At 40.4% G+C, this 25,209-nt stretch overlaps 2 protein-coding genes and 1 pseudogene across 10 annotated transcripts in view; all 3 read left to right on the top strand.

Annotated features, from left to right (window-relative positions):
• The window catches only part of relch (RAB11 binding and LisH domain, coiled-coil and HEAT repeat containing), a 34,246-nt gene extending 27,422 nt beyond the window's left edge, over window positions 1–6,824 (top strand). For 8 of the 9 annotated variants that reach the window (XM_041968431.1, XM_041968429.1, XM_041968428.1 and 5 more), the window contains 6 exons: window positions 239–302; window positions 398–536; window positions 646–762; window positions 3,837–3,925; window positions 4,487–4,557; window positions 5,464–6,824. In XM_041968431.1, the coding sequence (XP_041824365.1) occupies window positions 239–302; window positions 398–536; window positions 646–762; window positions 3,837–3,925; window positions 4,487–4,557; window positions 5,464–5,584 (601 nt within the window). In that variant the 3' untranslated portion in view covers window positions 5,585–6,824. Of the gene's footprint in view, window positions 1–238; window positions 303–397; window positions 537–645; window positions 763–3,836; window positions 3,926–4,486; window positions 4,558–5,463 lie in introns of those variants that run through there. The other variant, XM_041968430.1, reaches the window with a different exon arrangement.
• A 2,318-nt stretch (window positions 6,825–9,142) lies between these two features.
• Window positions 9,143–20,622, top strand: tnfrsf11a (tumor necrosis factor receptor superfamily, member 11a, NFKB activator). The gene is made up of 10 exons (XM_041968439.1): window positions 9,143–9,505; window positions 13,137–13,215; window positions 13,580–13,705; window positions 14,002–14,148; window positions 14,233–14,323; window positions 14,704–14,780; window positions 14,990–15,097; window positions 15,252–15,301; window positions 15,455–16,397; window positions 18,475–20,622. The coding sequence occupies exons 1-10, from the start codon at window positions 9,431–9,433 to the stop codon at window positions 18,756–18,758; spliced, it is 1,980 nt and encodes a 659-aa protein (XP_041824373.1). The 5' UTR covers window positions 9,143–9,430; the 3' UTR covers window positions 18,759–20,622.
• On the top strand, window positions 19,628–24,550 carry LOC121629250 (annotated as a pseudogene).
• Window positions 24,551–25,209: the final 659 nt, after the last annotated feature.

Below are 25,209 nucleotides of genomic sequence, written 5' to 3'. Positions count from 1 at the left end.
TGCTGTTGAAATACTTTGCAGGCATCTGGGTTGCTTTAAACTTGTTGCAAAAAAAACAAAAAACAGTCCTCTGATTCAATCATTATCAAATATGTTTGGTAAATCTTTGCAGATAATATTTGAGTCACTTGGATTCCAGATTTGTTTCCACGCTATGAAGTATTTGGAAAGTACCTAAATGAGCGATACAGCTACTACTAATGCTCAAAGTGCCTACTTGCTTTCCTGTTGTTTTCAGTTCAGTGAGGATCTCCACTATTCCTGCCTTTGGCACCATCATGGAGACTGTCACACAAAAAGAGGTAGAAGATGCACAATTTCTCTCTATATATATATAGATTTTAATAAAGCTTTGATCTTGTAAATCCTTAAAAAATGCTTTAACTTGTGTTTTTAGCTATTAGAGCGTGTAAAAATGCAGCTGGCATCATTCCTGGAAGACCCTCAGTACCAAGATCAGCACTCTTTGCACATGGAGATCATCAGGACGTTTGGAAGGGTCGGACCTAACGCAGAGCCACGCTTCAGAGACGAATGTATATAAAAGCACCAAAGACAATCCACCATGCTTTCAGTCTAAACATTGCTTTTACCTCACCTTTCATGTAGCTGACATTTTGCTTGTCTTTTTTCTTTCCCCTCAAGTCGTGCTCCCACATCTTCACAAGCTGGCGCTGGCTAACAACAGCCAAGCAGTGGAAAACAAGAGGATTGACATCGCCACCCAGCTGTTCGAAGCCTACAGTGCCCTCTCCTGCTGCTGTATCCTTCCTTTGGCCATGTTTTCCTGCCTATGTAAGCTGGTCCACCTGCCCAGCCATCCTTTTTAGCATGCTAAACATGTACAGACATAAATCAAAAAAAAAAAAGAAAAATGTTGGAAGTAATGTTTTGTAACTGCATTTTACATTTTTCCAGAGGATTTACTAGAAGTCCTAGTCATGGTTGGCAGGGAATCAAGGTTAGCTGTTGTAACAGTGAGTCATTGTCAGATTGTTAGAGCTTGTCGGTCAAACACTCAGTACTTTGCTCCAATTTGCTTCTGAATGTGCATGTTGAGCAGTTTGCTGCTACATATCAGTGCAGCCCTGGTGCCTGAGAATATGCTTCACTGTGTGCATTGGCAGGGTTTGCCTGTCATTTAGCAGTAGGAGAAAGGAAAAATAAGCTGTCTCCATTTTGGGGCTAGAGGTAATTACAGGGTTGGTTAAGCAAAGGAAAGGATGAGTGTAGGAGAAAGCTCGTGAGACCGAACATCAACTGCTTGGAAACGGTTCCCAGGGTAGGAATCGCATTTATGCTGCCTCTACTCCACCTTTTTCATCATTCTCTTCTGTGATTCTTCCGTCTTCCTCTACTTCGCCTTTCCCCCATCGACCATGCCCCACCCAGCTCCAAAACTCACACACTCAGAAAGAGGACAGCTGGCCTGAGGTTCATTCCTGTGGGTTTTTGTCAGGCTGTCATTTCACAGTGCAGTAGTGTCCAGGAGGTATAGCCCTAACCTCAGAGTCTTTACCTCCCACAGCACTTCTTTCTTCTTCTTTTTATTTTTTCCCTTGTAATCAGCGTGACAAACTGAAAGTATACATTTCCATCTCTTAAAATATAGACGTGTTCGCTGCTTGTCCCAGATTGCTCCAGTGATTTTTGACATGTGGCAGAACACATGACCAAGTGGTAACCTTCTACTTATTTTGGTGGCAGATGGTTGCCAGGGTGTGTGCCAGAGCAGTACAGGGATTAAAAAACATCACGTATAAAATCAAAGGAAATGATTAGAAAATCTGTATTATGTTTTTTTTTTTGGTTTATTTCTTTTACGTCACGTCTTGTCTTCTCGGTAATGACCCTATGATCCTTTTCTTTGGAAGTTTTTGGCATAATTGTTGATTGAACTACTGGAACTCAGCCAGGTTAGACAGGGTGTGTTAAGCCATTTTCAGGCTCTCAGATGCTGTACTACTGACTTTAGGACCAGACTCTGAGTCACTTTTCTTGATGCCGCTCCTTTGTTTTATAGATGACATCCTTATCACCACAGCCTGATATCCTGAGCATAGTGGAACAAGTTTTCATTCAGGATTTCTGGCATCTTCAGCATCTATATGGCTTCCCGAGTGTTCTGACTGCCCCCTTTTGACTGGAAAACCATGACTGTAGGGATGGTACTGATGAGTTGATGCTCAGTGTTTGATGCAGGTTAGGTTTCATTAGATCAAAGGGTCTTGCTTTTCGTAAGCTATAAGTCACTCAGGTGCTAGATCAGAAAAATCCCCATGGGATGTCATGTGATGATTTACTCCTTAGAGACTGCAGTGATGCTTGTTCATATCTCCACGAACGCTCTCATTCATTGTGACCGCTGGCTTGTTAGTCACCTGCTTTACAGAAGCTTTCTGTCACCAGTTATCCAGCATTGCTGTCAGTCTGATCAATGAAGTCTTTACATTTATATAAATAATAAAATTCTAGGGATGCATGATAACTATCGGGCCGATGTATATCTATTTTTGTCAGCTTGGCAGTGCTCCGCTTATACTATGAGACCCGAATGGTCTGCAGGGAATGCTGCGTTCGTGTGACGTTGGCATAAAAAGAGAAAATCTTTCTGACTGGCAAAATATTAAGAATAACTCCTCATGTTGGAAGTTAAATTGTTAAAACTCTATCATTGCTTTGGTTGGTTTTTAACCTTAAACAGCGAACATGGTGTTGGTAGTGTGGGGATTCTTCAGTTTCCGAAGAAGACAGTTCGCTGGTTATTTGTAATAACTGTTCCAAACAAGTTCCACAAGGAGGGAAAAGTAGCACGAGCTTCAATATTACAAACCTAATTCACCTAAAACATAATTATCGTTTCAACAGAGCTTTGAAAGTGTGTGAGTATGCCCGGGCTTCTAAAGATGCAAAAACCTTAAAGCCAACCACAACGAAGCTACCGGGACTGCCAGACATTTGTGAGGTGTTTGAGACATCCAAGAAATTTGCGAGACGTGACCCACGGGCTAAGGCTATTAAAGATTTAATCATGGAAATGATGGCGCTTGATGACAAGCCCTTTACTCTCAATGAGGACAGAGGCTTTTCTCGTCTGATTGATCACTTGGAGCCACAGTTTATGATGCCGCCGCTGATGTGTGCCTTCCATCCAAGTATGATGCTGTCGCCAAATGTATTCACACATGATATCAAGTAGTTCTGTTTGATATCTTTAGAAAAAGTTTGAGAGGCATGCTGAAAGTTTTTCACAGGAAAAAATTTATATCTCTTCATATAAACAGTGAAAGGTCTTTTAGGTTTTGTTAGTATCGATGTCATGATATTAAGTGTGTTTGTTATCGGTTATTAGTTATCGGTATCGGCCTTTAGTAGCTGAAAGTTATCGGTATCTGTTTTAAAAAATGGTTATTGTGCATCCCTATAAAATTCTATAAATCTTATGCTTTTGGGCGATTTATTTGAATGGGTAAAGTATGTGCAAACCTTTTACTAGTACTGTATCTACATAAATCAACTCCATGCATCTCAAGGGCGGCTGAAAGCAGTTGAAGGCACCAGAGCTCAGTTGCAAGTGAATCAATGGAGCATTCTTTCATTTTTTATAGTCATTGAGCAGATTTGTGTCTAGACTGATGAAACAAAGAATTAATTGAATCCTTATTGAGACGGCTCTGAAACAAAACAAAATGTGGAAACCTTTAAAGGGTCTGAAAACTGTATAATTCTACTTTTATTGCATAGAGCAGCTTGATGCTTGAATGCTTGCTTGAAGCTGGCATTGTTTTTTTATTTTTAAGGATTTTTTTCCTCCCTGCCCTTAACATCCTGTGCAGTCATTTCTGAGGAGGTGATGGTCAATCATTTCCTGCCTGGCCTCAGGTGTCTGCACGCTGACATGGAGCAACTATCTCCGGAGCACGAGGTCAGAAGACATGCAGACATCTGCAGACAATCATATGTACAGGGGGATTTCTTTGGTTTATCAGAAACTGACTCCTCACACTTCAGATTCATACATGGCGTGCCTGTATTGCTGTTATTCACACATCCGTGCAGTAATACAGCAATTGTGTCAGATTTGCTCACACATTAAAGACAGTCTGGATCTTTGCATCTTTTACAGTCACACTCCTACGTACCAAACTTATTTGTGTCTTGAGTCTCACGCGATCCATTTCATGTGAACATTTTCCCAAAGTGACTAACAATCAGCTGAACTCCTTACCTCTGTGCACATCCACTGTCTGGAAGCTCTACATCCCAGAAGTGAAACAAATACACACAAAGTTCAGGGTTTTTCCTCATCATGTTGGGGCAGAAGCAGGTGCAAACACCAGATTTGCACTGCTTCAGTACCTCACAGGATCCTGTTATAACATGTTCCGGTGGTAAAGAAGTCTTTCACAACATCAATTTTCTTATTTTTCCATCTTCAACAGCCAACATTTTCAAACATTTCCACTTTATTTGTCTCTGTCCACAGGTGATTCTCAGTTCCATGATCAAAGAGTGCGAAATCAAGGTGGAAAACAGAGGAATGTCAGACGCACAAGGGTGAGAACCAGCGTTCAGTCACATTTGCCTCCTCAGAAAACATGCTTCTAGCTCAAGATACCAATGAGTGCTCTGAAGTCGTAAAGTAATTCTACCTTTGGGGTTTCACTTAAACAGTAACCTGTTTAACTTAACATTAAATGTCAGGACTCTAATCTGTGGCCTTTAAGGGGAGATGAGAGTGTAGGAGTGTTGAAACCAGCGTCATTATGTGGCAGGAGGAAGGAGGAGGAAAATGAAATGTTTTGGTAAAGACACAAAAGCTGGGACAAAAGCCAAGTTGATGACTTTAAAATCATCTTTTCCCCAGCTTGTTCACATATGTTTTGGACCTTTTTTAAAAGGATAAATATGTCTATGTAGAGGAATAATAAGTCTGAATAGATCTGCATATATTCATTTTGGAGTGTTTTCCCCTGAACCCAAAGCAAGAATCAGAGGTGAAAGTTTCATGTTCATTTTGCATTTTGAGCTTTAATCTTTAAGCTTTAAAAAAAAAAAAAAGTAGTATTCCCTTGTAGGGGTGTAATGGTTTTATACCTGTCAGCATTTTAACTGTATCATTTTGCAAAAAAAAAAAAAAGGAGAAATTCACACAGTAAGCTACAAAGCATGACATTTGAAGAAATTCATTTTGTCTAGTTTGACTTTTTTTTGTCCTTTTGTTGAGCAATCCAGCAGCCTGGCAGAATCTTCTTACTTCTCAATATCAGTCAAAATCCTAAGTCGAAAGAGGAACTTATGGGGCCGTTAGGCAGTAAAAATCAGGAGGGGTTGTATTGGCAAACAGCATTTCCTCTTTAAAAATAGTAAAAGAAAGGGTGAGGTGTCCTCTGACAGCAGAAGATACTCTCGCAGTTTATATATTGTTCGTATTTAAAGTTAAACCTTTTTTTTTCCTTATAGATCTATATCCATTGCGTCCAGTTTGGTGGGTGAGGATGCCAAGACCAAGTTCCTTAGCAAGATGGGTCAGCTGACCACTTCCGGCGCCATGTTGGCCAATGTCTTCCAGAGAAAGAAATAATCCCAGCTCTGACTGATCAGCCATGACGACTGACTGACTTCTCTCTTTGGGAGCTTTTTTTGTTTTTCTTTTCACAAGAAAGCATCTGTTAAGCTTAAAGTAGAGTAAAGCTACATGTGTAATCTATTCAGTTTTGAGAAATGAGACTTTGCTGGTAACAAGAAAGATAAAACATCTTAAGCACAGCAAAGCTACCTGCTACTTGAAGGAGAACAGAAATGTTTTTTGGGTTTTTTTTTTGCAGTGAAAGCCTGTGAAGTTTTCACCTTTTGCTCCTGTTTCCTCTCCTTAATCCCTCATCGTGACAGGATGATCGTCACAGACTGGGGATTTGATTTTTCCATGCGAGTCAGTGTTAACATTGTCATTTCAGAAACGTAAGGGAGGGGGGAGCCGAGCATCTTCAATATCACCCAACATGATAACAAGGAACTTGTTACCTCGACATTTCTGGACTTTAAAGTAGAATTTGATATCATTTCCAACACAGTACATCTTGTTTCAGAAGAGAGTTGCTCGTCTCTAGAAAACAAGACTCTGAGCTAAAGCCTGCTGGATTTCAAGTATAATTTTAAAGGGCGGCATTTTGGGTCTTGTGGTTCTAAAACAGTCGCGTCAGCTTGCGTGTGTGAGGGAATAAATGCAAGACAACAAAATAAATGAACCTGAAAATGGCTGCACACCTGCTGAGGATGCCTTTTACAGCGTGTCAGCACAGATCAGACGTTTTGTCTACTTGAAACTAAAAAAAGAAAAATGGTTTTGCCTTTATTTCTTTAAAGTCTGTTTTTTGTTTTGATAGCTTCTATTTTATAACTTATTTATGTCTTAATGAAGGAAAACATACTTTATTCCAACTTCCAAAGAAATTTGCACTTCACTTTGTTTTGTTCTCTATTATGTTTTTTGTTTTATTTTAGTCTTCTAAATAATTATCACTACTGTTATGAGGGTTTTTTTTGTCAATTTGGGGACGTGAAGTTGAAGAGAACACTGATCTTAATTATTCCTTCTCTGTCCGTTGCATCTCGTCTGTGTTGCAGTGTCTCATATTATTGTAATTTTTATTTTCTAAAGTCTAAAGGGTATTTAGTCCTATGTTCTTTTTTTTCTTTTTTTTTTTTTTTGATATGCTTAAAGACAAACGGTAAATAACTGTATCATACACTGAACTGAGGAGAGTGGTACTCATTATGTATATTTGAAATTTGTGTCATGGTGTAATAAAAGATGGAGATCAGTTGTGTATTTAAATGTGCTTGTTGAGGCTTTTCAGACTGCCAGCGGGAACTTTTACATTTCTGATAATGGAAAAAAAAAACGCTAAACTCTGCATTTGGTTTATAGCTCAAGGTGTCAACAGGTGTTAAGGGCTGTAAAACCAAATCATTCCACAGAAAAACACACACTCCTACTGTCTAACTCACCCTTTGATGTGGCCTATTGTCTGCAAAGAGCAACAAACCGAAGTCCATCTTATGGGAAATGACCAACAACTTGGGGAAGGAAAAAAGCTTGATCTCTGAGTAACATTGCATCATCTCTAAATCCTTTCACAGACAATCCAGAGAACTGAGGATTTGATGACAATATTCAGTAAATAATTACAAAATAGAGCATCCAATTCTTTGACTGAGGGACAATTAAAGCACAGTCTTTCAGATCATTTGTTTGACAGCCCAGTGTGTTAATGTAGGTTATAAGTAAAAAGAAATGGGTTGTTCTTACTTATTGAACATAACACAAGCTAGCTGTCTACTTGTCATAAAGAACAATATTTGCATATTCAAGCTAATATTCAACCACCATCACTGATAACTGAACAGGTGGGCAAATACTTTATACACAGGGGAGGGGGTGCGTGTCTGGTGTGGGTGTGCCTGCATGTCCATAGATGTGTATCTGCAGACGGTTTTGTATTTAGGGTGAAAATTATTGCTTAGTGTGTCCAAATAACTTTTTGTGTAACTTCACTGGGTGTGAACCTGTTGCTTCCTAAAAAAAAAACAAAAAAATCTGCCATTTAGGTTTTTTTAGTTTTTTTTTTTCAATGCAGAAATGCTGCCAGGAGGAACTTCTTACTCACATCTGGGACAAGGGTGACTCTGATCTGCTTCCGAAGGGAGCAGAAGCAGTACACATCCAATCTTAAAACCACCGGAACATAGTAGCTAAGACTAAACTGTATTATTCCACTGCTTTATGTTCATTTTTGAGCGGGTTAATGTGCATGTTTTCCTGCCCGGTGTTCTTTTCCTTGAGCTCATGGGAAATGGGGCCTAAGCCTTGAAGCTTCTTCCAAAATCGTTGTATGAAAACAGGCTGCGGCTTTTTTTGTTCTAGTGTAACGAGTGTGTTTGAAACTAATGGAAACCATTCACTGACTGATGGTACGTGTTTGTGTGTGTGCATTTTTGCATACACAAGCTGTCTGAAATAGCCTTCTTCTTGAACTTTGACTTGTTGACTTGTGATGCTAAGCAACACAGCCATCATACTTCCATTGCTGCACAGCCTGTGCTCAGATCATTAGAAGTTTATGGTTATGAACTTGCTTATTGTGGAGCTACATTTTTATACACCAAAACATTTTTTTTTTATTTGGGCCTAACAATGACTTCTGTATGATGCCAGTTTAGTTTTGCGGTGCATTCAGAGTCAAGCTGAGGGTTTTTTGATTGCTAAAAGAGTTAAATCTTAATTGCTACTGTGCAAGCTGCAGAGGCCCCACCACAAAACAGATCCTCTCAGCAGGTTTTTACTGGAAGAGGAGGAGAAAGAGGGCAGTCCTCTGGCTTCACCAGCCACGTTTAAAACTCCCAGCATTCGTCTTTCCATTTAAACTCTTAAAGACTTTAGATCTTGTTGTTCATCACAGTTCATATTAGTTTTAACATGATTAATGTTTTCATTTGGAACAAGTCTTGCACATTCACTCAAATTAGTAATCTGGAACTGTTTTATTTCTTATGACGATAGGAAGATTTTCTATTTCCTTTGCATTTCTTTCTTCCCTCTCTCCAGCTAACTGGGCCATCTAGGACCTATGGTTCAATTGAAGATTTGCATAACTGTCATCTTGGAGAGAACATGCCCCCCCACTCTCACCCACCTCCCTTCTCTTGACTTGCCAAAGTAGGCTGGGCCATGCAAATTTACAGGGAAATAAAAGCATTCCTTTTCCCCCCCTTATTTATTTATTTATTTATTTTATTTTTTTTTTTTTATTGGAGAAGGGATCGGCTGCAGCATTTCCTGGAAGCAATCACTACACGTTCACATTACAGAGATGATGATGGCTCCAGGAACTACACTTTATCCACCTACTCACTTCCATGACAGATGGCTCGTGTGGGAAGTGAAATCAATGAAAGTCACCACATGTTTTGCCTCCTGTATGTGTTACCTGGAAGAGTTTGCCTCTAAGGTGAGATCATAACTCAGCTTCTCTGACCAAAGGCAATAGATCAGTGCAGAGACGGGGAAGGAGGTTTTTCTGTGTATGACAAGGTGGGAGGAGTTCCCTCTCTCCTTCCCTCCCTCCCTGTCTGCCTCATGCAGTTTTTTACAAGCTGCTGCATGCAGCTCCCTCCACAACGCGTGGGTGAAAGCAGAGGGAAGATGAGAAGGGCTGTGGAAACTGCAGCTGCCTAACTTGGAATGAAGACGCTGGAATGCCCTGTGAGATGCGCGAAGCCTCCACTCCACTGGTTTTTACGCACGCAAGAAAAGTGATCTGCAGTGAGGAGATCTGAAGAAGGTCGCGGGGACTCTTAGATTTGTGTGTTGCATTGAAAAAAAAGAGACAAGTTTGCTTCAGAAGCAACTGTTAATCAGTCAGTAACGATGAGGAGGAACTTTTCCGCAAGCTGGATATTCCGCGGCTGGATAACATGGGCCCTTGTCATCCTTTACGCACAGGTATTATATGTTATTTGCTACTTATAAGTGTGTTTTAAGCGTTTAATCAACAACAATAGAGGTAAAAGTGTTGAAACACTTTATTAGCACAACATCCCTGCGACCGTTAAGCTCAAGCAAAATACTGAGATTTATGGTTAACTTATCACATTATTACCCATCAGAGGATTTGCATACGCTGGTCTGATGGGATTCTAAAGAAAGGGATAGAGACTTTGATTTTTACGCACTCTAACCAACTGGAAACGTTTTCTTCTTCATTTTCTTCTTTCTTTCTCCCCAGTTTCTCTCTGTTAAAGCTTTGTGCCATTTGGGCATTATTGTCTCAGCTGATCCAGTTTAAAGGGAAATAGATTACAACATGCTGTTGTCTAGCAGCTAACGCTGTCCAGGTGGAGTGGTTAAGACGTGGGCATAGTGGTGGGACTGCTGGGCACCAGTGATCCATCACTGCCTGCATTACCATAAACAGTTTTCACACTTTGACCAGAACAGAGGCTCTTCCTTCACTGTTTTCCTGAAGAAAAAGAGGGCGTGCTTGAGATGACACTGCATCTTGCACATGCAAAGATTCAGAGAGAGAGAGAGAGTGACACAGGAGGAGAAGACAACAAGTTTTCACAGGTTGTGAAGTTAAGCTCTAATACAGCAAGATCCCTGAAAAGGAGCCAGTGTGGGCAAGGGAATGAGTATTTTTCTATATATATTTTTCTGTATCTATGCTTTAAGGTGACTCTGCAAACCCTTGGCTCTGGTTTCTTCTCACCGTAGCCATTCAACTACTGACTCAGAGTATCCCCCAAAAATTCCCCTTGATTTTGTTGGTTTTCAACCACTTCATGCAGTTCATTCCAAATTCTTCTCAAACTGTCTGTAAGACATTGAGCAATACACAATTACTTCAAGATGTTCAGAGCAAAAGAGTCAATCCAGTAAATCATAACAATGCTGTGCTTTAGTGGACTGGTTTACCCCCAGTCCAGGCTCCTGTATGTTTTTATTAGCCATCCATTTATTCTTTCCTGCATTTATGCACTCATCGTATTCTGGCTGATTCCACTTAGTTTTCAGTCAAACGACCTTTTTTCTTTTTAGTTTTAGTCGCCATCTTTTTCAAAATCTGTTAAAGGACCATCCGACCAACCACTATAATCTTGTGCAGTCTGCCTCATCGGAAGTAAGAGCTGTGTTACCTCATACCAGCAGATCCAACCTTGATGTGACTTTAAAATACCCACACATTTAAGTGACAAAAAGCTCATGAAATGACAGTAGAGCTTTGTGAGGAGAAGGGAGGAGGAATTCTAATCTGCCTTCTGGAGGAAATACACCCAAATCAAACTGTTAAAGTCCAAAACAAACATTTGGTGCAGAGATTGTAGTTGCTCAAGATCTTGTTGGCAACTTTTATTGTGTTTTTCTCAGGTAGTTGGACATTTTTGGTCGTCACTGTTTATGAAATTTTACCAGAATTTCCTCATTTGCTCCTGTGAATTTGGATGCCCTGGTGTGGATACTCCCCCGGAAAATAGAAGAACAAAAAAAAGGTGTTCAAATTATTAAGCATGTATGACTTTTAGAATCTATTGGTGTAAGTTCTGCTTGTTTTTATGGCTTTAAAATATGTAATCGCAGGTGCAGACTCTATACAAAGATTCAGTTGTGCAATATGCTTTTACTGCTCCTTATCACAGATCGGTAAAACCCCCCAAAGGCCTAAAAGAAGTCACACCGTACTTCTCTTGGCTCTCTGCCTATGGCTGCTGCAGCCGTTATGCAAATTCCCTTATCCTCTGGAATCAAATGGAAAGCTCTCTCTGCATCATAGTCATGTTTGATGAGATCACACAAGTAATGGAGTGTTTTGTTACTTTTTTTTAAAAAAATCTATTTTAAAAAAAGAGAACAGCAAGGAAAATATGATGAAAAGGAGATAATTGCCTAATGTGACTGCAGAGGTGGAACTCTACCTGCTTCATTCATATATTCAGCCCCTTCCCATTTTTGCATTCATAATTATATATTTAATTTCACATGTCAGATCAAGTTTGCTTTGAGAGTGGCTGTTCTGTCTGATGATGACAACCTGTAATCTTACAGGGTGGATCAGCTGTTTTTCTTTCACATATACACGTTTATATATTTAGTAAGTGAAAACAAATACATCATAGTCGTGAGACCCAATGTTTAGATGTGGCAGCAATAACAATACAAAAATACAGTTTCCAGCATTCCTTTGGTTTCCTGTGCATTCTGGATTGGCTTTGTGACTGTTTCAGCTACTTTGTATGGGAATCTTCTGTCTGTCACTTTGCTCTGTTGCAGCACATGGTCCTCATTAGTGCTGCAGTGCGAGCTCTGAGCATTGTGCATTATTTTCCCACTTGTTAGATCAGAAAACAAGAATGGCTGATGTGTGACTCTGAGTAGAGGTAGTTAAATGCATGCCAATGTTCTTGTTTGGGCTGTTTGATGCCTGAAGCTGCACAGACTGAAACAGAGACTAAACAGGGTTCAACATGGAGTGGTGAAAGGGAGGAGAAAAGGAATATAATGATAAGAAAGAGTTCAGAAGCTAAATTTGATCTAGATTTACTGTTTAGAATCTGACTGCATCAAACCTTTAAGTGAAGAATTGATCTTGTGTGTCACAATACAGATGCACTGTGGGAAAGAGAAGAACTGGCCGGTGAGGTGGGGTTTGATGACAGGTGTACAAGTTCAAATATAATGCCTCTGAAGGTTGCCTATAGGGAAAGCTGAACATCTGCACAACCAGCAATAGAAATTACTGCATGAATGACAGAATAAGTATATGATTTCAAGGGAAAGGGAAACTGAAAAAGGCTGAATGTCAGAGTTTGTCAGGTCGATGTAAGGTCAGAGAGTAATCATTCCTTTAAGTTGTATTTTTCTACTTTTATATATAGACTTTGTGGCTTTGGCATCAACTCTGTCATAACAGCCAGATTCTCTAATTCAGCAGAGCAGCTAGGAGTTCACAACCCACAAAAAAAACTTGAAATGGAGGGTGTGTGCTGCTGTGCTCATGTAAGACTCTGTTGTACTTTTGCAGCCTTTTGTCTCAAGTCCAAATGTAATGTGTGAAAAACAAACAAAGAAAAATGCAGATGCTTCATCATTGTGGCAAATGTGAGCATCTGCTGTTTAACTGCACACTGGTGGGGATCAGGAGCGTATCTGCAAGTCAACAAGAGTTGATTTTCCTATTATGTAACTATGTACAATGTGAGTTTAGTTTGCCAGTTTGATCCTGTGGTCAGGTGTTTCTGAGAGTGTGGAAACATTTCCTGGGCATGTCTTGGAAATGTTTTTAGCCATCCTCCTCCTCACATTACTCACAGCCATCTCATGAAATCACATGCTGATTTAAAAGATGATCTGAAGATGATTATAAATGCTTTAATTAATGACAAGTATTCATTTAGAAAAACATTTAACTTTTAGCAGAGAATTAAGGTTTTCAGAGCCTAAATATGCAAACTTCTGTTACATATTCTTCATGTATGTCCTTTGATACTTTATCCTATTCTCTGTTGCCACAAAAAGTCTAAACATGCATGAAACTAATCTTAGGTCTAAATATTTATTTTTTTTTTTTTTTTTTTAGAATTCATTCTCCAAATCTCTTCAGTGTGAAGAAACACAATACGTAAGAGGCTCCAAATGCTGCAACAAGTGTAAACCAGGTAATAACACACTCAGATAAATTCACATTGATGCAAAACACGAGAGAAATGTGAGAATCTGATTTACTCACTGCAGTTAGCATGAAATAAAAATACATTTCCATTGACAAAGGCGACCCAAAAGAGGAAGGATATCCATAAACGGAACATTTGGGTTAAAATAGCACAGACATGCATGTGCTCTCACAACCATACATTAAAATTTTAGTTTAGTACCTAAAAAGAGGAAATAGGCTTCAGTTTTATCCATTACTATCTTTTTTTATATTCTTCCAACTGTTATTTAGTTATTTCTGTGATCACATACAAGTTATTAACCCCTTCTGTTTTCCTTTTTTCCTTCTTTGGCTCCCTTTTTTATTAGGCTCCCGTGTGCTTTCTCATTGCAAGAATTCGCAGCAGACGACATGTGTTAGTTGTAATCATGGTGAATATCAGCCTGGCTGGACTCAAGAAACAAGCTGTCATCTGCAGAGAGTCTGTGATACAGGTCGGTACTTGCACCTCAGCTTAGATTAAAAATGGAAAAACCTTGAAAAAAGGTCTTTCTACACCAGCCTGAAGCCTACAGAACATGCTCACACTGGACAGCAAATATAAAAATTAAAAATATTCTCCATGAAAATGTCTCAAGAGGGCTGAAAATGAGAAAATAAAGTCAGTTTCCATTATTTCTCAAGAGCAAATCCAGTTAAAGTGCTGTTCAAGAACTCTAAAGCCAAACAGATTCAGCTTATTATTTATTTCAAGGATCTGTGCTGAGACAATCACTACTTTGACTTCCAGGAAAAGGTTTTATGGAGAGGCCTGAAAACTTTGTGACAGAGGAGCCATGTCGCTGTCGGCGCGGCCTCCAGTGTCACCCCATCAACTGTGAATTCTGTGAGAAGATACCCACCTGCAGCCCCGGTCTTGGTCTTGAAGTGGACCATGGTAAAGAGCAGAAATCATCTGTGTAAAAATGTTAGAAAAAGCTTTTCATTCAGAGATGTTTCAAATGCATTTGTTTGTTTTTAGGGTCAACAAGTGGAAGAAAAATCTGCATCCCATGTAAGAAAGGCTTCTTCTCTGCAGATTATAATATGGAACCATGCCAACAGTGGACCAAGTAAGTGCAAACACACACACACACACACAGTGTTCTGATGTACTGTGGAGGAAAAATGCCTTTGGGTTACTCTCCTCACCAGCTATTATGAGTAATATGTTCACCACTTCCCCTGGAATCCTGGCTGGAACAGACACCAGCTTCCACTGCTGGCTGGTTCTGTAATAATGGCGATGACGATGGAAAGAAAGAGAGAGAAAAACAATTTTGTTTTTCTGTCACTTCTTTCTGTTTGTCGTCACTGCAGAGCCACTGGTAACTGTTGGCAGGTTGGCTGGTTTAAATATAGAGGGTAGAAAAGGAATAAAACAAATAGCATGTGATCTTGTACCAATCTTCCTCTTCAGTCTTTGTTCTTGTGATTTTGTCTCATTTTGCAGTTGCAGAGCTGGCGGCAGGAATGAGACACAGCCCGGCAGTGCCCAGGCTGATGCAGTGTGCGGACTGCCTGCTCCTGGTAAGACACGGACATGTTCACTTCATCTGTACAAATCCTCAAAATACTGTTATTGCAAAGCAAATCTGAAGGTTAAATGTCAAAGAAAATGTAGAAAATCAATCAGTTCACTGTATAGCTAAGACTGTTTTTAGTCTGCAGAGACCACTTATGAGTGATAGTAGATAAAAAGTTAAACAAAAGTAAGCTCTGAAATGTATTTCTTTCAGGTACAACACCCTCCTGGGCTATAGTTTCTGTCCTGTTAGTCATTACTGTTCTATGTCTCCTCATTCTGCTGCTCTTCTGCTACAAGGACAAACTAAAGCTGCTCTCTGGTAGGTTAGAATCCTACATTTATAAAACTTATTACATGAGCTTAGAACAGATTTACTGCCTATGACTCAAAATGTATGTGATTTTTCTAACAAAAGTAGATTTCCCGTCTGCATTTTACTCACTCATAAAATATTTGTTGTTAATTTTTTTTAGTTAATCTTCGATCCTGTGTCCAGAATCTGAAGAGGACCAGGATACAGCAGGTATGAAATGTTGCCAAGCAACAGAGATAAAATAGAGAAATGATAAAATTGCAAACCTTTTAGAGTTTGTACATTATATCTGGTGTAAAGAAAGACAAATTATAATTTCTTACGAGAGTCTTGATGCTTATTACATTCTTTTGATCGTTCTAGGAGACTTTGGCTCCTCTTTACCACAGTGGAGCAGCAGGAGGCCCCAAATGTACACCTTGTGAGATAACCAAGCTCATGTGCCAAGCACCCCAAGGTCCTGAAAATGATCCCCTGTGCACCTTCCCCACCTCTGGCCCTTATGTCAGGATCCCTTTGCCCTTCACAGAGGAAATGACAAACAAAGGAGGGGTTAAAGTGAGAAAGGTGACAGAGGATCGAAGCGAAGGATTGGCTCAACCAGAGGAGGTGTCAGAGGAAGAGGTTGTGAGCGTGTCTCCGCTTTTGGCAGGTTCTTGTGTGTGTGTCATTCCTGTCCGCGAGCCGCTGGAAGTAGGGGAAAATGAGGACTGTAGCCAGGCTGTTAGTCCTGGAACACCGGCATCCTGCTCATGTGGTGGCCTAGAAGGAGACAGGGATGGAGAAGAGAACAGAAAAGAGGACAAAAGTGGAGGTGAAAGAGCAAGAGAAGGCAGCAATGGAAGTCAAGAAAATACTGCTTCATCCATGAGTGAGGCAAGCGTTGCCTCTCTTATCTCGTTGTCTTCTCCTCTCCTGCACACCGCCTCTGCGATCTCTCAATCTAGCTCACCCCCTGAGCTTTGCCTGGCATTGACACAGGCTCAGCTGAGGTCACAGTTCAAATGTGACCTGACCGATAGATCGCTGGTGAAACAGGAAGGACTACACAGACTGCCGAACACAGACTCCACCTGCACAGAAAATAGCTTATCCCCTGCTATGACCTCAGTCAGCCCCCTGATGACTTCTATGTCTGTTGGAAATCTTCACTCAGACAGTCCCCCTGAGGCTTCAACCCCGGAGCGAGACCAGGGGATTTCCTGGGGGGATAGCAGGGAGAACAAGTTCTCTTTGGGAGAGTCAGAACTGGAGTGCTTACCAGAGAGCCTCCACAGTAACCTAGCTGAACCAAGTCTTACCTCAGGTGGGTAAGAGAAGAGAACAATAAAAAAAAATTAAATTCTATTCAGTTTAATGCTATTATTTGTGTGTTGTTTCTTCAAAAGTTAAACTATTTAAAACTTTATTTAGACAATAAAAGATACTCAGGACACTTATTGCCACATGGACTTAATCCGCTTCATAGCAGAGTCCTCTTTCCTTAGAATCGGTGGGAGTAGCCACAAGCCATAACAAAATGAGATCTAGGTTGGCTTTTATGGAAGGTTTAGCTGTCACATGTCTGAATGTGTATTGTCCTCACAGAGACTCTTCACGTGCTGCCATAGATAAAAATCTGCGGGAAACGTGTTTATACAATGCGCCTGAAGCACTGAGTGGTTAGCTTAGCCTGATGGGGACAGTGGTTTGCTCAAACTCCAGCGTTATTAGGTGAGCATGTTGAATACAGCTCATAACAGAGGATTGGTTTCAGCATAACAATGAGAGATTTGCCTGATTGTTTCCAAGAAGTATGTTTTATTAAAGTCAGTATTGATAGTTGGTTGGTGAATTCTGGGAGACCACACAGGGAGCAGGAAAAAGATATGTGTGTGTATGATGTCTTACTGAACCGCCAGAACCACACTCTTACAAATACTGCTCATTGTGTGTGTGCATCAGTGTGAACCATGCCATCTACAGTACAAAGCTCCTGTTTACCCAGAGTTCCATAGGGTTGCGCAAAGTGACCACAGCTTTAATTGAAGCAAGATGTGTGCAGCTTGAGTAATACTTTTATAACCCTACCCTCCCAACAAAAACACACACCATCTTTTTAAAGCTTTTTTTAAACTCTCACTGATGACTATTTTAATTACATGCCTGCTGGTTTAAAATGATTTCCCATCATGCAGTAATGACTGATTAAATTCAATTCCCGCACATGCTATTTTAAGGCTAAGCAAGGGTCAGAGGTTTCACTTCCAAAAGTCTCACAGAAGCTCCCCTTGCACACATCAGCTTTATCTTTTAGAAGCTGCTTAAGATCAAGAGGGTCTTAACAGGACTGATTACTCACATCTTTTCTTCCCACTGTCAGATTCTTGGGAGAAAGCAGTAGATTTTTGAAGAAGCTCACATCCAAGTGTGGTTTTCTTGGACACCAAGCAAGAGAGGTGTTCTGCTACAGTTGTTGAGCATCCAGAAAAAGAAGAAGAAGAAAAAAAAAAAGAGTGGAATCGAGACAGGATAAACAGAAGAACCCAAGCAGATTCCATTGAGCTTTGTTTTCAAAGCTGTGGTGAAATGACATATTTTCTTGCTAGACCTCTTAGACTGGTATTCTGGGAAAACGGCTCTGGGAACAGACGCACGCTTTCTGTGAGGGTGTTATAGTGTTTGCCTGTCTTTTGAAGTTTAAAGGACAAACTTTGCTTTTCAGTGTGTGTATGTTGGTGTAAACATGTTCACTAGAATGGATTTGGTTTAATTTAATGTGAATATGTGTGTGTATGTGTGCATGCATGCACACAGATGAGACATGAGCTGTGAGTCACAGAGGGTCGGCTTGTTTTGTTGGCTGGAGAGTCAGACGGGAGTCGGGATGAAGTAGGAAGCAGTGGCTTAAAGTGGTGAATTGTGAGTTACAAAACAAAAACACAGATTTTCTCATAATTCACCTGGCTGGTTTAACTGTCAAACTTTACACCCACATCAGAGCTCAGAAAGTTCTCTTTTGGAAAAACATTTTTATTGAATTGAAGATAAAATTAATGTAATAGCAGCACCAAAATCATAGATGATAGATTTCTTAGGTCTTGAGTTTCTCACGCTACAATGTACTGGACATGCTAGACAGGCTAGAAGGAAATTATATGGTGGACAATGTAGCTGCGGTCTGTCTATGGTCATCCTGCATCGTCATTACACCCACTGTCCCTTAGTCATTAGAGGTTAGCCAAGATGAGGTCCCTTTTTCACTCACAGGTCTGTGTTTAATTGGGAACTGAAAGTCTTACGTAGTCATACCATGAATATTTCTACACATATCATTATAAGGAATTATTTAACTTTTTTCTGCTCATAATCTCTTGCTTTATGTCTTTTTTTTTGCCATTTAGGTTTGGTTTCTGGGAACCACAACACTACCTTCATCTCCAGCGGTCAGGTGATGAACTTCAGCGGCGAAGTCGTCGTCGTCTACGTCAGCCAGACGCCCCACGACAGCGACGAAGGCAGACCGGACGATGCCTTCAGGAGCCCTGTACAGGAAGAGTCCAGTGAGACAGCTCTGTTTTTACAGAGCAGCCAGAGATCACAAGGAGACTCCGTTTCCCAGAGGACCTTGCAAGATGAGACGCTGCCGGTTCAAGAAGTGATGGAGGGGCAGTTGTCGGACAAGTGAAAAGTGGCCAGTGACTGTTTTATGTCAAGACGGTGATTGTCTCCACAGCCATCAGTTAGACCTTGCACAACTTTCTCTTGGTTACATCACCTTTTAATAATTAAATTACAGATATGTTTAAATTAATAGCATTTACTCTATTCCAGTTTTTCATTTTAGACAAAAAAGAAGGAAAGATTTGTTCTCTGAATCTTTAATTTAAGTCTTTTATGACTTGTTTCCTTTTCTCAATTTGTGACTGAATCTTTCCTCATATTTTTTCCAGTAGAAAGACTTTTTCAAATGGAAACTCCCTTCTTCTCAGACAATGATGGGGAATTTAGTTGGGATGTGGAACTGGGGTTCAGACTGGAAGAACATAACATTTTTTTTTTTTAATGGAAACATCAACTGGATCTCGATACCCAAGAGTTGCTACATATTTAATTTGTCACATTTGATCATGAAGAGCCCATGTTTCTTTTTCTTAATACATCTGCCATCTGGATGATTTTAAGAGTTTCCTTAAAAAAAGAAAATATCCACCATGTGGAAATCATTTTCAATATTTTCATGGTAGAAAATTCAATTTTCTTGCTGCAATGAAATCTGGCAGGACAGAATCTAAGCTAGCACTGAAGTGGTAATGAATTTTTAAGCATTTCAGAGTGAATTCTTCTTTTTCTGGTGTGCAGGATCTAACTGAAGCTATTTCACGCTTAAAAGACACATCCAGATTTGGTATGAAGCTTGTTTAACCTGTATGTAGACTTTGTTTATTTCTCTCTTTATTGCACCACGAGTGCAGTTTAAGAAAAACAAAAATGCTATGCATTTGTTAAGCTATTTTATTAGTTTGTTTTTCATTTTATTATTATGTGCAAGCATTGATGAAGAAATGCCCATTGTTTATTAAGGTGTGTTTAAAATCATTTTGAAAATCCTTTATGTATTTTTTAGAGGTTGCAAAAAGTGATGATTTTTGTACAGATTTCTAAGAAGTATGATGTATTTTTGATGTGTTTTTATTCTTTCATTTTATTTGTGATGTGGATGTGTGAAATCAAGTGACACCCCTGTCAGTGGGCAAAATCCGCACATTTGAAAACTTTAAAGCAACACTACATAACTTTCTGACCTTAAAACTCTGTGCTTCTGAGTCGTTTTGATGGTACACTGACATTATCTATGCACTTGGAGCCCTCATGGCCCTGCAGCAGCCCGGACCTGAGAAACCACAAACTTATTTTTTTTCCAGACCGGGGCATCTCATGACAGCTGCTTATTTCGCTTAACGGCACCTGCACCACACACCAGCAACCGGATATCAACACACTGGCTAAAGGTGCAGCTTTGCTGATTCGGCAAAGAAATCAAAGAGAAAATTATCGGAGGAAGCGAGAAAAAGAAAGGGAGAAAATGAGAGAGCAAGAGATGTGAGATGAGTTGACATCAAACAGACTTTTACTAGCTGGAGAGAGCTCAGAGAAGAGACAGGATTCAAGACAAGTACTGAATTAGCCTTTAATAGAGGGAGCCAAAGTTAGAAAGTCTGATAAAGTTAAGTAGTGTTGCTTTAAAGAAGCTGTTAAACCACAACCTCACCAGCTTTAACAAATCAACTTTAAAAAGAAAAAAAAAGAAAAAATCATGTACATATGAATGAAACATGTTGCAATGAATAAATGAAAGACTATTTTGATTGTAGATTAAATGTTCTTTGCATCTAATTCTTTCACTAATGGCTGACATCCTGCATTCTGTGGTTTCTCGCTGTCAAATATCCTATTTTTGTGACAGACAAATGGCAATGAAAGGTTTGTTGATCTCATGATGATCTATAATCTCTGTGAAGCAATTTTAATTACATATGTGGCAAAGCCTTACAGTCTTTGTACCAGTGCTGACAGACAAGCAGTCTTTCATCAGGCCTGGGGATGGCGAGCAGCTGTGAGGAGAAGTTGCTCCAGCAGTCCGACCAACTAGCGTCACAGAGAAGACCACATGAGAGTAACTGGCAACGCTCATTTAGGCCTGGTTTGGGTCAACAGGAGTGTGTTTATGTGCGTGTGTGTGTGTGTTCGCGTGCACCTCGTCTCGGCTTATTTTATGGTTGTTTGTGAAAACAGGAAGTTATGACTAGCTTTCACATGGTTTATATAAGAGATGGCTGGCAAGCTAACACAACTCGTCAGTAGATCTAAAGGAGTTTCAGCTTTTTTTTTTTTATCTTTAAATCTCTGAAAAAAGCAGTAAAGATAGGAAATGTTAAACTGTTTAAAATGGCTATAGTCCACCCTCTAGTGGTACCTGACAGCAAATATCAAATAAACGTAAAGATGAAGTTAATATGGTATAAGACATGAACATGCATTTTCTTTCTAAAATAAGGCTTGAAAAGATGTAGATCTAATTATTCAGATGTGTACCCTTGATTTCAAAAGATTTTATCACTTACTTGCATTTATTAATATATACTCACTGTTCACATTATAAGGTACACTGTGCTTGAACTGGGTTGGTCCCCCTATTGTTATGCCTTAATTTTTGTGGCATAGATTCAACAAGATGCTGGAAATAATTCTGAAAGATTTTGCTCCAAAGTGTGCCAAGACAATATCCCCCACATCATTTTACCTTCACCACCAGCCTTAACTTTTAATACAAGGTAGGATGGATCTTTGTCTCCTTATGCCAAATTCTGATCCTACCATCTGAATGTTGCTGAAACTGCTGAATGTTGGCAGCTCAAATTGAGATACATTAGACCAAACAACGTTTTCTAATCTACCATTGTCCTATGTTGGTATGTGAATTGTAGGATTAGTTTCCTGTTATGAGAAGAGCCCTGTGTAATCTTCTGCTGCTTTAGTCTATCTGACCAAAATTTGAAAGGGCAGCATGTAATAAATCAAGGGTCAACAGCAGAAATTTTTAATTTAAAATTAAAAACTGTGCTTGTATTGGTATACAATCACTTTTACTAAAATAACTGTTAAGTTTTTATTCTTTTTGTATGAGCCATTTATATCTACCTGCTATAGGGGAACATACATGGCAGCTGCTATATTTTTGCCACCATTTTTACTGCAGGTGTGTCTAAATGGACAATCAACTGTGTGTGTGTGAAGTTAGACCCTCTGAACTTTAAAACTATAGTACTGGCTTTGCTTGATAGGTGCGAGGGCACTATTTGGACTAAGTAACACCTTAAAAGGCATGTAGAAGAGAACAGTATAACATTTTAAAGTAGTTACCTGTATAGTGCATTCATTGCTGCGTCTGCAGCCACTAGATCCACTTGCAGATGAAAACACGTTTATGTCTGGAAAAATTTTGGCCTCTGACAGCCACCGTCCATTCCAAGATGGTATTTCTATCTTTGTTAAAACCAGCAGTTATCTGAGCTACAGTTGCCTTTCTATCATCTCCAACAAGTCTGCCCATTCGCCTCTGACCTCTAACATCAACAAAGAACTTTGATCCAGACAACTGCCGCTCAATGGCTATTTTCTCTTTTTCAGATCATTCTCTGTAAACCTTGTGCGAGAGAATACCACTTGATCAGCAGTTCCTAAAATATTCAAATTAGCCCATCTGGGACATAAACCATGCCACATTCAAAGTCACTTAAATCCCTATTTTAATCCATTCTGATGCTCAGTTACAACTTTAGCAAGTCGTCTGATGTGTCTAAATGCACTAAGCTGGCAAAGCAAATTTGTTTGGCACAACACAGCAGCCAGACCATCATTCTGCTTGCTACGATACTGGGCAGGACAAGTTTAAAAAAAGAAAATGCCATGTGATTGGCTGATTAGCTACTTGTGTTAATATGTGGACCTGAGCGTATATGGTGAATAAGTATATAAATTGACTGTGATTATGTTGCGCTTTCCTAGTCATCTTGACCACTTAAAGTGCTTTAATGTATATGTCACATTCAACCGTTTACACACACACACATTGATACAGCACTTCAATGGTTATATACTATCTGCTTTGCTTTAACACACACATTCATTCCCCGATAGACACATCAGGAGGCAACATGAGGTTTATCATCTTGCCCAAGGACACTTCGGCATGTAGTCAGAAGAAGCCTTGAATCTTCCAAGTGACCAAGAGAAGAGCAGCCTTTATTGCAAACCTCTTTGGGTTCTCAAGACAGCTACTTGGGCAGAAGCGAAGTGCTCAACTGTCATGCACCAAGGAGGAGGTTGATCATTATCTCCATAACACGTACTCAGATGCTGAGCAGGAGAAGGACCCGGCAGATTGCAAGATCCTGGTAAGGCCCCCAGCCCCCCCTGAATTTGATTGTAGTGAGCCAAACTTGAAGGAAGTTCAGGAGATCATAGCTGCGGCAACAGCTAGCTTGGCTCTTGGACCCAATGGAATACCATACAAGGTCTACAAGAGTTGCCCCAACCTGCTGAAACAACTTTGGAAGATGTTGCGAGCAGTGTCAAAGAGAGGGAAGGTTGCTCAGCAGTGGAGATATGCTGAAGGCATCTGGATTCCAAAAGAAGGGAGGGATACCCCAATTCCCAGGGTGCCTGGAACACACAGGAGTGGTCACCCAGCTTATACAGGATGCGCGGGAAGGCAGAGGGGACCTATCTGTTGTGTGACTGGACTTGACCAACACTTATGGCTCCATACCCCACAAGCTTGTTTCAACTGCCCTAGATCACCACCACATCCCAGGGAAGATCAGAGACCTCATTTTTGACTATTACAACAACTTCAGTTTAAGAGTCCGGTCCGGGGTGGTAGCATCAGAATGGCACAAACTGGTATAGGGGATAATTACCGGATGCACTGCATCAGTAGGCCTTTTTTCCTTGGTAGTGAACATGCTGGCCAAATCAGCTGAGCTGGAATGCAGAGGCCTGCTGTCCAGATCAGGTGTCTGCCAACCACCAATCCGTGCATTCATAGATGACCTTACAGTAACCACCAATCCGTGCATTCATAGATGACCTTACAGTAACCACCAATCCGTGCATTCATAGATGACCTTACAGTAACCACAACATCAGTTCCAGGATGCAGGTGGCTGTTGGAGATGGCCTAGAGAAGCTCATCTCTTGGGCACGGATGAGCTTCAATCCAGCTAAGCCCAGAACTTTGGTGCTAAAGAAGAGAAGAATCGTTGAGACGTTCTGTTTCTCCATTGGAGGTTCCCAGATCCCTTCCCTTTCAGAGAAGCCAGTGAAGAGCCTGGACACCGAATCTATCAAGGAAGCAGGGCTAGAACTGGAAAGACACCTGACGGCAGTGGACAAGTCTGGCCTCCCTGGCAAGTTCAAGGCCTGGATCTACCAGCATGCCATCCTCCCACAAATCCTTTTGCTCATTCAAGTGTATGACTTTACCATGTCTACAGCTGAAGGTTTTGAACAAAGGATTAGTTAGTACCTTCGTATGTGGCTAGGGCTACCCAGGAGCCTGAGCAGTACCACTTTGTATGGTCAGAAGAATAAGCTCACACTCCCAAGGTATCTGGCGCGTGGATTGTGGTGAGGATAGGCAGGAAGTGGAAACCCCAGGTAGTCGTGAAGCAGGCAGAATCCAGACAGCGCCACAAGAGGCTTGTTGGATAGGTGGCATCAGGGAGAAGTGGGTTGGGTAGTAACTCCTCACCTTGCCCAGACCTGACCAGCAAGGGTAGAGCCAGAAGCCAGTTGGTCCAGCAAGAAGTGAGAGCAGGCATGGAGGAGGAGCAGGCCACTAAGGCAGTGGGAATGCGACTGCAGGGAGCTTTGCTATGTTGGGACCAAGCACTGAACCAAAGGATATGGTTTTAGAAGATGGATGGATGGATGGATGGATGGGTGGATGGATGGATGGATGGATGGATGGATGGAATTTTGAGCTTTAAATAAAGGGGTGCAGGAGAAAGCCAGAAATCTTGAATTGTTTATCTTTTTATAGTTATTTAAAATAAATTATATCATCCCTAAAGAAGGAAAAACCCCATTTTAACTAACCTTTTGAATTGAGCTCTTTTAACATTGCATTTAACATGAAGCAACAATCACTATCAGCTACTGGAGCAGCAGCCGAACATGTTCAGTTCAAGTGAAATGTGCAGACCCACGGAAAGCACCAGAAAATCCACATCAATGAAATACTGAAATTACAGCCATCTCACCTGTGGAAACAGGTTTTGAATTTCTCCTGCAGACTTGCTGAAGATCTTGACACCAAAGGTTAGTTAGCTGATGTAGTTTCTGGTTACTTCAGAGGTAATGACTTTATAACTTTATATATGTAAAATATCTGAGCATCCTCTCTACACCTCACAGTGGTGTGTGTGTGGATGCATCATAAAGTAATTCTAAGGCTGACATTGTGAAAAACCAAAAAGTAATGAGCTACATAATATCAATATTCATGTTCAGTCCAACAGACTGGATCAAACTAGAACTAAACACAAAAACCTTCTCTGTTATTTTACCTCACT

Source organism: Melanotaenia boesemani, chromosome 18 (assembly GCF_017639745.1).
Source record: "Melanotaenia boesemani isolate fMelBoe1 chromosome 18, fMelBoe1.pri, whole genome shotgun sequence".
NCBI classification, from domain to species: Eukaryota; Metazoa; Chordata; class Actinopteri; order Atheriniformes; family Melanotaeniidae; genus Melanotaenia; species Melanotaenia boesemani.
Note: the sequence above shows the minus strand (reverse complement) of the source record. Positions and strands in the feature narration are given on the sequence as shown.

What these genes read in the sequence shown, in the direction of transcription:
- tnfrsf11a (XM_041968439.1), top strand. Translation starts at nt 9,431, where the DNA reads ATGAGGAGGAACTTTTCCGCAAGCTGGATATTCCGCGGCTGGATAACA. An exon ending in CTGCAACAAGTGTAAACCAG is followed by an intron (nt 13,216 to 13,579) that starts GTAATAACACAC and finishes CTTTTTTATTAG; the next exon opens with GCTCCCGTGTGCTTTCTCAT. An exon ending in GTGCGGACTGCCTGCTCCTG is followed by an intron (nt 14,781 to 14,989) that starts GTAAGACACGGA and finishes TATTTCTTTCAG; the next exon opens with GTACAACACCCTCCTGGGCT.